General features: G+C 51.4%; 1 protein-coding gene across 1 annotated transcript; it reads right to left on the reverse strand.

The window, feature by feature from the left end:
- Positions 1-758: 758 nt before the first annotated feature.
- LOC101925027 (olfactory receptor 1F1-like) lies at positions 759-2284 on the reverse strand. Its single transcript, XM_013304063.2, is given in 4 exon segments — positions 759-1172; positions 1174-1725; positions 1920-1923; positions 2280-2284. Coding segments are annotated over 4 exon segments (975 nt in total).
- Positions 2285-12025: the final 9741 nt, after the last annotated feature.

Below are 12025 nucleotides of genomic sequence, written 5' to 3' on the forward strand. Positions count from 1 at the left end.
AGCTAGGCAAAGCTGGCTGCCCCACGTCACCAGCCAGCCCTCAGTCACTATCATCCACAGCCACACACTCACAACAACTGCATTTTGATTTTTTTTATGGCTATAAAGCAAAGCAAGCATTTCTGGTGAGGATTTAAGCAATGCCAGCTCACAGCTTGGTGCCAATAAAGTGTTGTTCGACCAGAGCACTGAGGTTGATGGGTGGCCTGTATAAACTGCTGGCTGCTGCGCTAATGTACAAAATGCTACAGAGCTTTCATGGCAGCCTGGAGAAACCCAGCAGACATCAGACTCGGTGCCAAAGCATGTGTAGGAGGAGGATGGTGTGACAGCCCCTCTGCAGTGGCCAGATTTTTCAGTGCAAGACGCTGCCCCTTGTCCCATGCAGGGCCTGGCTCAGCACCTTGGGCAGCCCCAAGGCAGAGCCCAGAGCCTTGCTCGGGGCCAGCACGTGTCTGGTGCCATGTGAAATTGCCTTTTACAGCATGCCCTGGTGGCAGCATAGCCGCAGCTGGTCCTGTGCTGAGCTCAGCACATGACACTTGCAAAATAAAGACATAATCCTGGAACTGTAGCCTTCTTCCCAACTGGATTTTGCTGTTCTGCCATCAGTGATGTGCTGAGGGTCAGACAAGTGATGGCAGTGTCATCCCTGCCTGGGCAGGGAGCCCTGAGCCCACTGCTGCTGTCAAAGGTTTCCCACAGACAGGCGGTGCTGCACCAGGGTCACCCCAGCACTGTTGCAGCCCTGGTATTGCTCATGCGTTGCTGCTTGAGGAGCCCGGCGCACCCCAACCCCGCACAGCCTTCCGCAGGGCCCCCCGCACCTCCCGGTTGCGGAGGCTGTAGATGAGGGGGTTCAGCATGGGGGTGACGATGCAGTACAGTGCAGAGACCAGCGTGTCGGCTGCCGGCGAGTAGCCGGAGCTGGGCCGGTTGTAGTTCAGGTTGGCCGTCACAAAGTACAGGGTGATCACGAGCAGATGGGCAGAGCATGTGGAGAAGGCCTTGTGCCGGCTGGTGGCCATGGGCATCCTGAGGATGGTGACCAGGATGCGGAGGTAGGAGACAATGATGAGCAGGAAGGGGCTGAGGCCCACAAAGATGCTGGCAACATGGAGTGCCACTTCACTGGGGCGGGTGTTACTGCACGCAGCCTTCAGCAGTGGGGGGGACGTCGCAGAAGATGTGCTGGAGCCGGGCAGCCCTGCAGAAGGAGAGTCTGGAGGCCAGGAGGGTGTGCACAGCTGAGTCCAGCATCCCCCAGAGCCAGCAGCCGGTGGCTGCCACCACACAGACACCCCAGCTCATGGCATGGGTGTAGTGCAGGGGCTGGCATATGGCTGCGTAGCGGTCGTAGGCCATGACAGCCAGGAACGCACACTCGGCCCCCGCGCACGCCATCAGGAAGAACATCTGTGCCAGGCACCCGCAGTAGGAGATGGTCGCCTGCGGGCGCAGGGTGTTTGCCAGGATCTTGGGCACTGTCACTGATGAGTAGCACATGTCCAAGCAGGACAGCTGACCGAGGAAGAAGTACATGGGACTGTGGAGGTGGGGATCCAGGGACACAAGGGCGAGCATCGCAGAGTTCCCCAGCAGTGTGGCCAGGTAAATGGCCAGGAAAAGAACAAAGAGGAAGGGCTGGCCATGGGAAAAGCTCAGGAGCATGAACTCTGTCACCCGAGTCTGGTTCTCACCTGCTATGAGGCCAGCTTGGTTGGTCTGTGGGCAGAAATGAGCACTGTGAAGAGGTGGTGACTGTGAGCCAGGGGACTGGAGCACAGCCACCCAGAAGGCAAGGGTGTCACTGGTACAATGGCTTTGGTCCTATCTCCATAGTTGAAAGCATCCTGTGCTGGGATTTCACAGACACTAGGACTTTAGAGTCCAGAGAGCTGCCATACAGTGTTGGATACCTGACTGCAAAAGAATCACACAGAAGAAACCAAGGTCGGTGTGCAGCTGGACTAACCCACAGCTCCTGGGTTCTCCTGCCAGCCCAACCCTCTGTCTTGATGAGTATACCAAGCATGTCTGTCTTTCCCTCCTGGCTGCTCTTCTGGTGACTACATGCTTCCCCGCCCCCTGGAAATGGTCACATCATTCCTTAGATGCCACAGCCACCAAAGCACGGAGCTGGGGATGGGGCATCACCCTGTACCAGTTAAAGGAATTTTTTTTCTTTATTCTGTCATCTGCTCTGCTATTTTTGGGGTGCTTTGCTCTGAAATAACCAGCACTTTAAAAAGCACAGCTTCCATCTGAGGGTGACTCACCGCATGGTGTTTGTCGAGCCACAGGTGAATTTAAGCTGTCAGGGGCCTCCACTGGCCTGGGTCTCCTCACCTGTCTTCCATCATCCTATTTCAATTTTTACCCCGACACAAGGGTTTTGCTGACGGGCATGTGAAGCTACAATCACAGTGTCCACATGGTGGGTGAGGCATGGGAAGTAGTTATTGCTCATAAACCTTGGGTAAGGACTGTTGAAGGTGGTGCTTGTGGCCAGGGCTATGCTGCCCACCGTGCCAGTGCCATGAAGCCAGGTGCTTTGGTGTGTAAATACAGCCTGGTGCAGCAGAAGAAATGGGGCTGAGAGCGAGCTTAAAAATCACCTGCAATCACCTTGTCTTAGGGTGAGGATCTGTCCCAGCCAGCACTTGGCATGGGCACACACTGCACTGAGCCAGCCTGAAACCAGGGGCTGCTCTTGGCTGGGTGAGGAAAAAGATCCGGAGAGGCTTAAGCTCATGTATATGACAGTAAGGGGGTGAAGAGGGCTGGAAAGCATCAGGGCACACTGTGGCTGTGTGGCAATGCAGGGCACTTTGGGGAACTACAGGTGATCTTGGGGCTATGTGTAATAAAATCCTTTTCTCCCTGTGAAGCTTTTTCTTTGGCTTCATTGGATCGCCTCAGTAGATGCTAACACTAGACTATTCCTGACTCAGAGACTAAAGTCACTGGCCAGTGTACTGGCCATGGCTGAGCAAGTGTTTGCCAGGAGCTGCAGTGGGACCAGTGCTGGCTTCTGGGCAGGTTCTCACTGACAGCACTGGGGGATGTCTGGGGTGCGAGGGAGGATTGCACATCACTAACTCAAGGATTTTGTTCCCTGCTATTATGACTTGGAAATTGTACGCTTTGAAACAAGGCCTGCCTGCCTCAATACAGGGCACCTGTGAGCAGCTTTTCCTTACAGGTAACTCTGACAAACCTCCTGTGGTCAGAATTCAACAGCATTCCCAGACAAGGCAGCAATTCATGTTACTCTCCATTTACTAAACGTTAAAGATGCCACATGATGGCTATGCAGGGGCCATTGCCACTATATAAAACCAAAGTGAATATGAACAATAACAACTACAAAAAAGAAAGCATTTCCTTCCTCTTTATAGATGTGGTTTTGGTGACTGAGGTCAATTTTTATGTCTCTTCACAAGATTAAACAGCATGGTTAAATTTTGGGTTGGTACGCTGGCTTTGCACCCATTAAACTTTTTTTAATTTCTCTATTCAAAGCATGTATCAACATATCAATCACAATTTTTAGATGTTGCGCTATGAAGAATTCACTGCTGGTGTTGGGGAGTTATTTTATTATAGCTACTTACCGCAAGAAACTGTCAAAGCACTGTTAAAAATTGTGTGCTTTGTTCCCTGTTGGAATTGCTTGAATGCCAGCTCTGTTTTATTCATAATTTTCAAGTCTTTCTGTTCCAAATTAAGGACCCTCTGTTGTAAGTTTTATCTCCTTGCTTCTGCTTGGACACTGCGATCAGTGTCAGTGTCTGCTGAGTAGAAGAGCTAAGTTCTGATTCATTTATCTTTTACTCTCTGTTTTTTCACCTTTGTTTAATTTTTTTTAAATATTGAGAGGGAGACCTTCAGTCAAAAGCTTTATTCTTTGCCTAGCATAATGACATCCAAACTTGTTACTCTATCTTGGCTGTGGGTGCTATAAGGCTGAGAAACCACTGCCTGGATGAGCTCTCCAGAAGTCTCCCAGATCAACATATTCTTTAATAGTTGCTGGGGTTTGTTTTATTTGTGTTAATTTTGCATACGTTGGACAGGTACATAAGGACTCTACCATCCAATATTCTGGAAATCTCAAACTGTCTCTCTTCCTCCAGCCAGCCCCCAGCCAAAGCCATGTGCATCTTGGTGCAAGAACAGCCTGACTTGTTTGGCCAGGTGTTGCAGCCAGGAGCAGGCACCTGAGCAGGGTGGGAGCTGGGAGTGACCACAGCAGTGTTCCCTGGGAATCATCTCCTGTCTCCAGCTGTCCCTGTCTGCAAAGCTGCACAATGTGCATGTTGGTCTGTATAAATCCAAAATTATGTGTTGTGAACTTTCACAGCGCTAAGGCAGTTGGTTTTGTTAGGGCAGGAGTGCCGCCATGGTGCAGGTGTGAGAGGGAAGGCTCTGTCCAGGACCTCATTGGATGCTTTCACTACGGACCTGTTAGCCAGAGGCAGCGGTGTGCAGACAGCTTATGGTGAAGCTGGCACCAGTGAAGGTGGGGACCTGCCTGTTACACAAGAGGAACAGCGGACCTCAGGAATCAGAGTGATAAAAGTAAGAATAAATTTAATAGTAGGAGGTTAGGCATATAAAGGTTAGTCATCTTTTGTGCTCTGAACTGGGGCTTAACACTTGGAAGTAAGAGCAGGTGAGCAAGAGGTGTGAGAGCCCACCACATGCCATCAGTGAGCCCTTGGTTTGATGTAGGTACACAGCGATGACACGTAAGTCATCGTATTTGCAGCAGCAGCAGGGAATTGTTAGCTCCACTGCGGGAGGGACGGTGACTTGTGGAGAGCTGCAGGTGATACTCTCCCCATGCTGGCAAATTCAGGCTGGGTTAGGAGTGGAGCTACAGGGCTGCAGTATAGCCATTGGAGTCATGCAGAGGAATGACCCTAATTTTTCACCATGGTCTGGAAGAATGTAGCAGCCAGTGGACACAGCCACATGACAAGAAATGCCAGATTTAAACCCTTTGTCCTCAGACACCCTGCACACAATGAACTAGGAAGACATGGTAGGAAAATCTCCCTTTCTTCCTTGGACTGCACAGGAATGAGCCTTGACAGTCTCCACCTTGCCTCAGCTCCTTTCCTCTCTCTCTCTCTCTCTCTCTCTCACTTGCACTGAAGGCAATTTCTCACGGTAACTAATGATTATCCAGTATTTCCTAGCGCAGCTACACCTTTGCCCACCGCTGACCGGTCCAGAAAGGCTGTGGGGGGTGCAGAGAGGGAGCACTGGTGCCAACAGTGCTAAGGAGGCAGCTGGCTTCTGTCACTCGCCCTGGGAGAGGGAAGGTACCCCTGACCTGTGCGGTGGTGGTGCACCAGCCTGAGACCCAGCTCAGCTCCAGCAGTCTCTGAAGCAGGGTGCCTTACACTGCCGTTCTGCACTTGTGCATAGCTCCAGCGTTTTGGGGTATATTATGTTATCCCTTCCTTCTACAGAAGGCCAGATGTGCTCCATGCCCACCCAGGGAAGCCAGCTGCTCTTGCAGGAGGATGTCGCTTTCCTCACCAAGCCACCACATCCCATCTGCACTCAGGTGAGCAGACCAGGAGCATACAGCCATGGGAGGTAAGGTCCTGAGCCTTGGGTATGGTCCAGTCCCAATTTGAGGTGATGGCTGGACTGAGGGAGCCAGCAAAAGCACAGGATTAATTTTTCCTGAGAAGGACTGGACTGTTTTGTTCGAGGCATCACCAGCAACCACAGCCTGCTTGCATGCCCAGTCCACCCAGAAGCCCTGGGTCCCAGCACTGGCTTTGCCCCCAAGCAGTGTGCCAGTGGGGACCCCTCTGAGAGTCCCACCATCGGTGAGGCCCTGTCCCACCACATGCAGCAGCCCTGCCCTCCCAGCCCTCCCTTACCTCCATGTCCAAGAGCAAACAGTGGACGGCATCCAGAGCTTGGTAAGAGGGAAAAACTTACAACATCCCCAGGTGCTGTCCAGTTTGTCTTACCTGCATGAGGAAAAGTCTGTGTGCCCTCAAGGCTTGTGAGCGGAGGAGAGGCTTTTAACCCTGTGAGAGCCCTGGGGGGAGAGGCTTTCAGAGTTAGCTCCTGTTCAGTGGCAGGAGGAAGGAGACAGCCTGCACAAGTGGGACCTGAGCCCACAGGACAAAGCCCTCCTGGCACAGGACCCACCTTGAGCTTCTGTTCTGCTCCAGGCAGAGTCCAGACCAGCCAGAGCTCTCTAGCCCTGGCTCCTGCTCCAGCCCCTGCAGCAGCTCTGGGGGCACCTGGATTGCAGCACACCTGACCACATCAGGCACCCAGGGCCATGGAAGGGCAGCTGGCTGGGGAGGCTGGGAGCTGCAGTCCCTAAGTCTTTCTTTATGACCCTGTTTTATCTGTTGCAGGGCTATGAGGTGCCTAACTGGCTAATGCCAGCAGGGAGGCAGCAATGAGAAGGGCTTGGCCGTGCCTGCAGCAACAAACCTGTGGGCAACACGGCCGTAAGGTGGCTGCATGGCATCTGCACCGCAGCCGTGCTCCCATCACCTCCAACCACCCGGGCCAGGCTGTGCCGGGCTCTCTTGGAGTGGAGAGTGTGGTCCAGGGGACTAGGAGAGAACATGGCCATGGTGGGACTGGGATCCAGCAGCAGCTCTGGTTGGACTTAGTTAAGGCACCAAGTAGAGTCCTGTGAGTTCTTGAGGAGCCAGGCAGCAGGATTACATGGGTTTACACAAGGTGAATGCTGCCTGCTCTGAGCCTGGAGCCATTCCTGATAGCAACAGCAGGTTTAGCTGGCGTTTACATAATGCCATGGAAATGCAAAGTGGGAAACCCAGGAAATTCAAAGACTGGAACAGGGAGTGAATGTGGAGATCAAGGCTGAGATGTAAGTGTTGCTGCAGCAGGAATACAGCATTGCTTTATTGCAATTTTTTTGCAGCCTCTCTTTTCTGATGATCGGGCAATAGGAGCTGATCCTATAATAACCTCTGTATCTGAAATTTCAAGAGCTGAGGAGCTGAGCAGTAACGTCATTTGAAAAGCAGGGAAAGCACAGGCAACAAGCCTACATGGGAAGGAATACCCTGTGTGGAAATTCAGCATAGATGCTAGAGGGAGCTGCTACCTCAATGTGGGGGAAATTCATGCCAGAGACCACGTCTGAGGCTGTAAAAGATGAATAGCAGCAATTATGAGCCCTGTAGGTGTACAGAAGTGTGTTTTCAGGGAAGCTGGGCTGACAGGCTAGAAGGACCATGACAACGTGACTTTGTGGCACAACCATTTGCTTTGAGTTTTCAAAATTACACCTTTCTTTTGTGGCAATGATGAATATTTGTTTCATACAGAAACTCAGTGGCACAGCATTCCAATATAACCTGGTGACTCTCCCAGGATTCTGGATGAAGGCACGTGCTGGCAGTGCTCAGAGAAACCCCCTCCCACACTGATATGTGAAATAGGGCTTTGCTGAGACCATCAACACTTGGCACAAGTATTAAAATACACTGAAATCTTGCCGGATGCCAGAAACTTGGTATTCAGCTCTGATAATCCATGTCCATTTTCTGTGGTAATGTCTTCAGGACAGTCTTTAGGAGAAGAAATATCAATGTTTGCATCTTCTGCTGTCTCCTGAGGCGTATCAAATCTAGCCTTGGGGATCCAGTGAGAAATCAAACCTCCATGAATTTGTGAAGTGTTAAGGCAGTTGGGTTTTAAACCAAATGCCTAAATGTGGGTATGCACCCACAAGGATTGGGCCCAGTCCTGTAAGTGCTCAGCACTCCTGGAAATCAGGCTCTTAACTGGGTGCAGGGCCCTTGCCTTCTCCAAGCATAAGTGTTGCGCTTTCCAATAAACAAGTGTACTGTTGTAAAACCAGGAACTTCTCCAAGTCATGTTTCCCTTTTTTTTTTTTTTTTTTTTTTTTTGAGAGATGTGTTTTTCCAGCTCAAGGACTCTTAAGCAAAACCCACCGTTGCTTGTACCACAGCTCAGTACAGCAATACTGCCAGCTCGCTGTTACTGGGCTCCACACGTGCACAAATATTTCCTTTGGACAGAGACAAGAAAACTGGTGCAATTCGTGGTGTTCAGGGTGGCAGGAATCTGCTTGCTGGATCCAACCCCTACCCAAAGCATGGTCAGCTCCACAGACAGACAGAACTGCTTTGGGCTGTATCCAGTCAGGTCTGGAAAACCTCTAAGGCCAGAGATCCCACAGCCTCTCTGAGACCCTGCTCCACTGCTCGGTGATCCTCAGAGTGACTGTTGTTCCTTACATCCAGGTGGAAGGAAACCTCTTGAACCTTCAGCTCTGAAACCTCTGGGGGTTTTGGTTGATGGTAAGCTCAATGTATGTCAACAGCATGTCCTGCTGGCCAAAAGGGTCAGCTGTGTCCTGGGGTGCACTGGGCACAGTATAGCTAACTGGTGAAAAGCAGTGATTGTCCCGCTAACTGTACCTCAAACGCTGTGTGCAGTTTCAGGCTCCACAATGTGAGAAGGATATAGAAATATTAGAATGTGTCCAAAGGAACACAATGAAGATGGTGAAAGGAGTAGAGGGCATGACTTACACGGAGTAGCTGAGGATACTAGGTGTGTTCAGCTTAGAGGAGACTGAGGTGACCTCGTCGCTGTCTACAACTTCCTCATGAGGGGGAACAGAGAGGAAGGTGCTAATTTCTCTCTGGTGATAAGAGAGAATGGCTTAAAGCTGTGTCATGGGAAGTTCAGACTGGACATTAGGGAAAAGTTCATCACTGAGCGGGTGGTCAAGCACTTGAACAAGCTCTCCAGGAAAATGGTCACGGCTCCAAGCCCATCAATGTTCAAGAAGCTTTCAGACAATGCTTATATATATGGTTTAACTTTTAGGTTGCCCTGTGTGGAGTCAAGAGTTGGACTCAATCACAGAATCACAGAACAGTCAGGATCAGAAGGGACCTCTGGAGATCACCTAGTCCAACCCCCTCCTAAAGCAGGTTCTCCCAGAGCAGGCTGCACAGGGTCACATCCAGGCAGGTTTTGAATGTCCCCAGAGAAGGAGACCCCACAGCCTCGCTGGGCAGCCTGGTCCCATGTTCTGTCACCCTCACAGTAAAGTTCTTCTTGATATTTAGATGGAACCCCCTGTGTTGTGGTTTGTGCCTGTTGCCCCTTGTCCTGTCACTGGGCACCCCTAAAATAAGCCTGGCCCCATCCTCTTGGCATGAAGATGCCCTTAAGACTTTTGTAGACATTGACAAGATCCCCTCTCAGTCTTCTCTTCTCCAGGCTAAACATACCCAGCTCCCTCAGGCTTTCCTCAGAAGGGAGATGCTCCAGCCCCCTCATCCTCTCCGTAGCTTCTGCTGGCCCCTCTCCAGCAGCTCCCTGTCTCTCTGGAACTGGGATGCCCAGCACTGGACACAGCACTCCAGACGAGGCCTCACCAGGGCAGAGCAGAGGGGGAGATCCCCTCCCTCGCCCTGCTGGCCACGCTCCTCCTGATGCCCCCCAGGGTCCCAGGGGCCTTCTTGGCCACGAGGGCACACTGCTGGCCCAGCGGCAACGTGCTGCCCATGAGACCCCCCGGGCCCTTCTCCGCAGAGCTGCCTCCCAGCAGGTCAGCCCCAGCCTGTGCTGGTGCACAGGGCCGTCCCTGCCCAGGGCCAGGACCCTACACATGCCTTTGCTGAACTCCATGAGGTCCCTCTCCACCATCTCTCCAGCCTGCCCAGGTCTGGCTGAATGGCAGCGCAGCCTCTGGTGCGTCAGCCGCTCCTCCCAGTTTGGTATCACCAGCAAACTCGCTGAGGGTGCCTCTGTCCCTTCATCCAGGTCACTGATGAGCAAGTTGAACAGGACTGGACCCAGCACTGACCCCCGGGGAACATCATGAGCTACAGGCCTGCAGCCAGACTCTGTGCGTTGATCTCAGCCCCCTGAGCTCTGCCGTTTAGCCAGTTCTCAACCCACCTCAGTGCCCACTTGTCCAACCCGCACTGCCTGAGCTCCCCTCCGAGGGTCTTGCGGGAGACAGTGTCAAAAGCCTTGCTGAGGTCAAGGCAGAAACATCCACTGCTCTCCCGCAGTGGTCCTTGTGGGCCCCTTCCAACTAAGAAAATTCTGAGTCTATGAACTTGAAACCTCCTACCTGAATTTTGCCTGCAGCCTCCCAGCCTCCCTCCATGTCCCATTGTGATGAGACTGACATTCTTTTCTTGATAACCTCCCTGTAGCTACCAGAAGGCTGCTATTTGGTCCCCCCAAAGCCATTCCTTCCGCAAGCTGAACAAGCCTCAGCTTGTTGATATGCCTCAGGAGACAGCAGAAGATGCAAACGTTGATATTTCTTCTCCTAAAGACTGTCCTGAAGACATTACCACAGAAAATGGACATGGATTATCAGAGCTGAATACCAGTTTCTGGCATCCGGCAAGTGCATTTGTTCACTTTCTGATGGCAGACCCTGGCAGCAGCCCCAGGGTCACTGCTTTTTCCTGGCCAACTTGTACTTCAAAAGCAACAAGGACAGTCTTTCTGGCCACCACTGAGCAGTACTTTTGCCCAATGACCACCACCTTCCTGGACAGCTGTGGCACCTGCTGCCCCAACTCCATTTCTCCCTCTTCCTATGGCCAGCTCCATCCTGCTGCAGAGGCAGCCCTCCAAGGCTTCTCACCCAGTCTTGGGCATCAAATCTGCCCCAGGGGCCAATTAGTGCATTTCAAACAAGGTGCTTTAAATAGAAGACTGAAGTTTGAGAGATAAGTTTTCTTGTTTCCAGTTTGTCTCCTGGGTACCTACTCCCCGCAGGCTTCTCTCCAGAGGAAACGCCACTAGGGTTTCAGTACCAATTACCAAAAGCCTAAAGCACTTCACTTCCTCACGCGGCATGTTTTTGTGAGACTTGTAAACAAGGCACAAAGTGGGCTATTAAAAGTTTGAGGCAATAACTTTGAAGCTGTTTACATGTGCTGTAATCAATTGCATCATCATGGAGCAGCAGAATGAGACATGGGGAAAGAACTTCTTTGTTCTAGAGACTTCCCATCTCTGTCTGAAATGTTCGCCCTCTAGACCAGGGGTCCTCAAACTTTTTAACCAGGGGGCCGGCACGCGGATGAAGTGACAGTCAGTCATCTGCGGCTGCTTGGTTTCCCCCCACAACCCCTGACAGGGTGGGGTGGGGGGGGTCTGTAAATACCGGGGGCTGGACTGAGGACCCTGGGGGGCTGTATCTGGCCCGCCGGCCGTAGTTTGAGGACCCCTCATCTAGACAACAAAATACACATGAAGTTGTTGAAGTATTAAAAGCAGAACAAGGTAAATAATTTAACAGTGCTTCGGCAGTCAATACGAAATACCTGAGAGTAAACTTTATGGAAAACATAAGTTATTGCAACAGGAAATACAAAGGTGAAGTTCCACGGCTGCTCAGAATACCGATGGCAGCTTCTTGTGCAAATTCCTGCTCTACTCACAGGTACCACAGCAGGTACTGCAGCTAAAGCACGTTGGCTGGGGCCACAGTGTCTGATCTAAGCACCTGGACAGACATCTCACAATATGGAGCTGGGCCAGGGTTTTCCATAGAAGTGTGCGTGTGTTACAGTTTTAGATATAAATTTGGAGGAATTTATATTACAATACAATATTGGAGGAATTTAGCAAGGGCACCTGTGGCAATGCCAGAGTTCAAGATGTCCCTGGGTTTGTATTGTATGCCATCTTGGCATCTTCAGTGCCACGCTTTAATTATAAGCTACAGGGACTGTTTCGTTGTTTGAAATAATACATGAATCTTAACTATGAATTATCTCCTGGAGAGAAATAGGCCACTAAGAAGCTGCTGATGCAAAGATTCTCTAGAATCTGCTGTTGCACCCGAGACACCTCCACTACACAACAGCTACATGAAACCTGAAGTGGCTGCAGCAAACTGCAGCTGCCACACCTGCCCTTCTCCTGCTGTTTGTGAATCACAGAAATCACAAAGTGGTCAGGATTGGAAGGGACCGCTGGAGACCATCTAGTC

The sequence above is a fragment of the Falco peregrinus genome, chromosome 6, assembly GCF_023634155.1.
Source record: "Falco peregrinus isolate bFalPer1 chromosome 6, bFalPer1.pri, whole genome shotgun sequence".
Taxonomy (NCBI): Eukaryota; Metazoa; Chordata; class Aves; order Falconiformes; family Falconidae; genus Falco; species Falco peregrinus.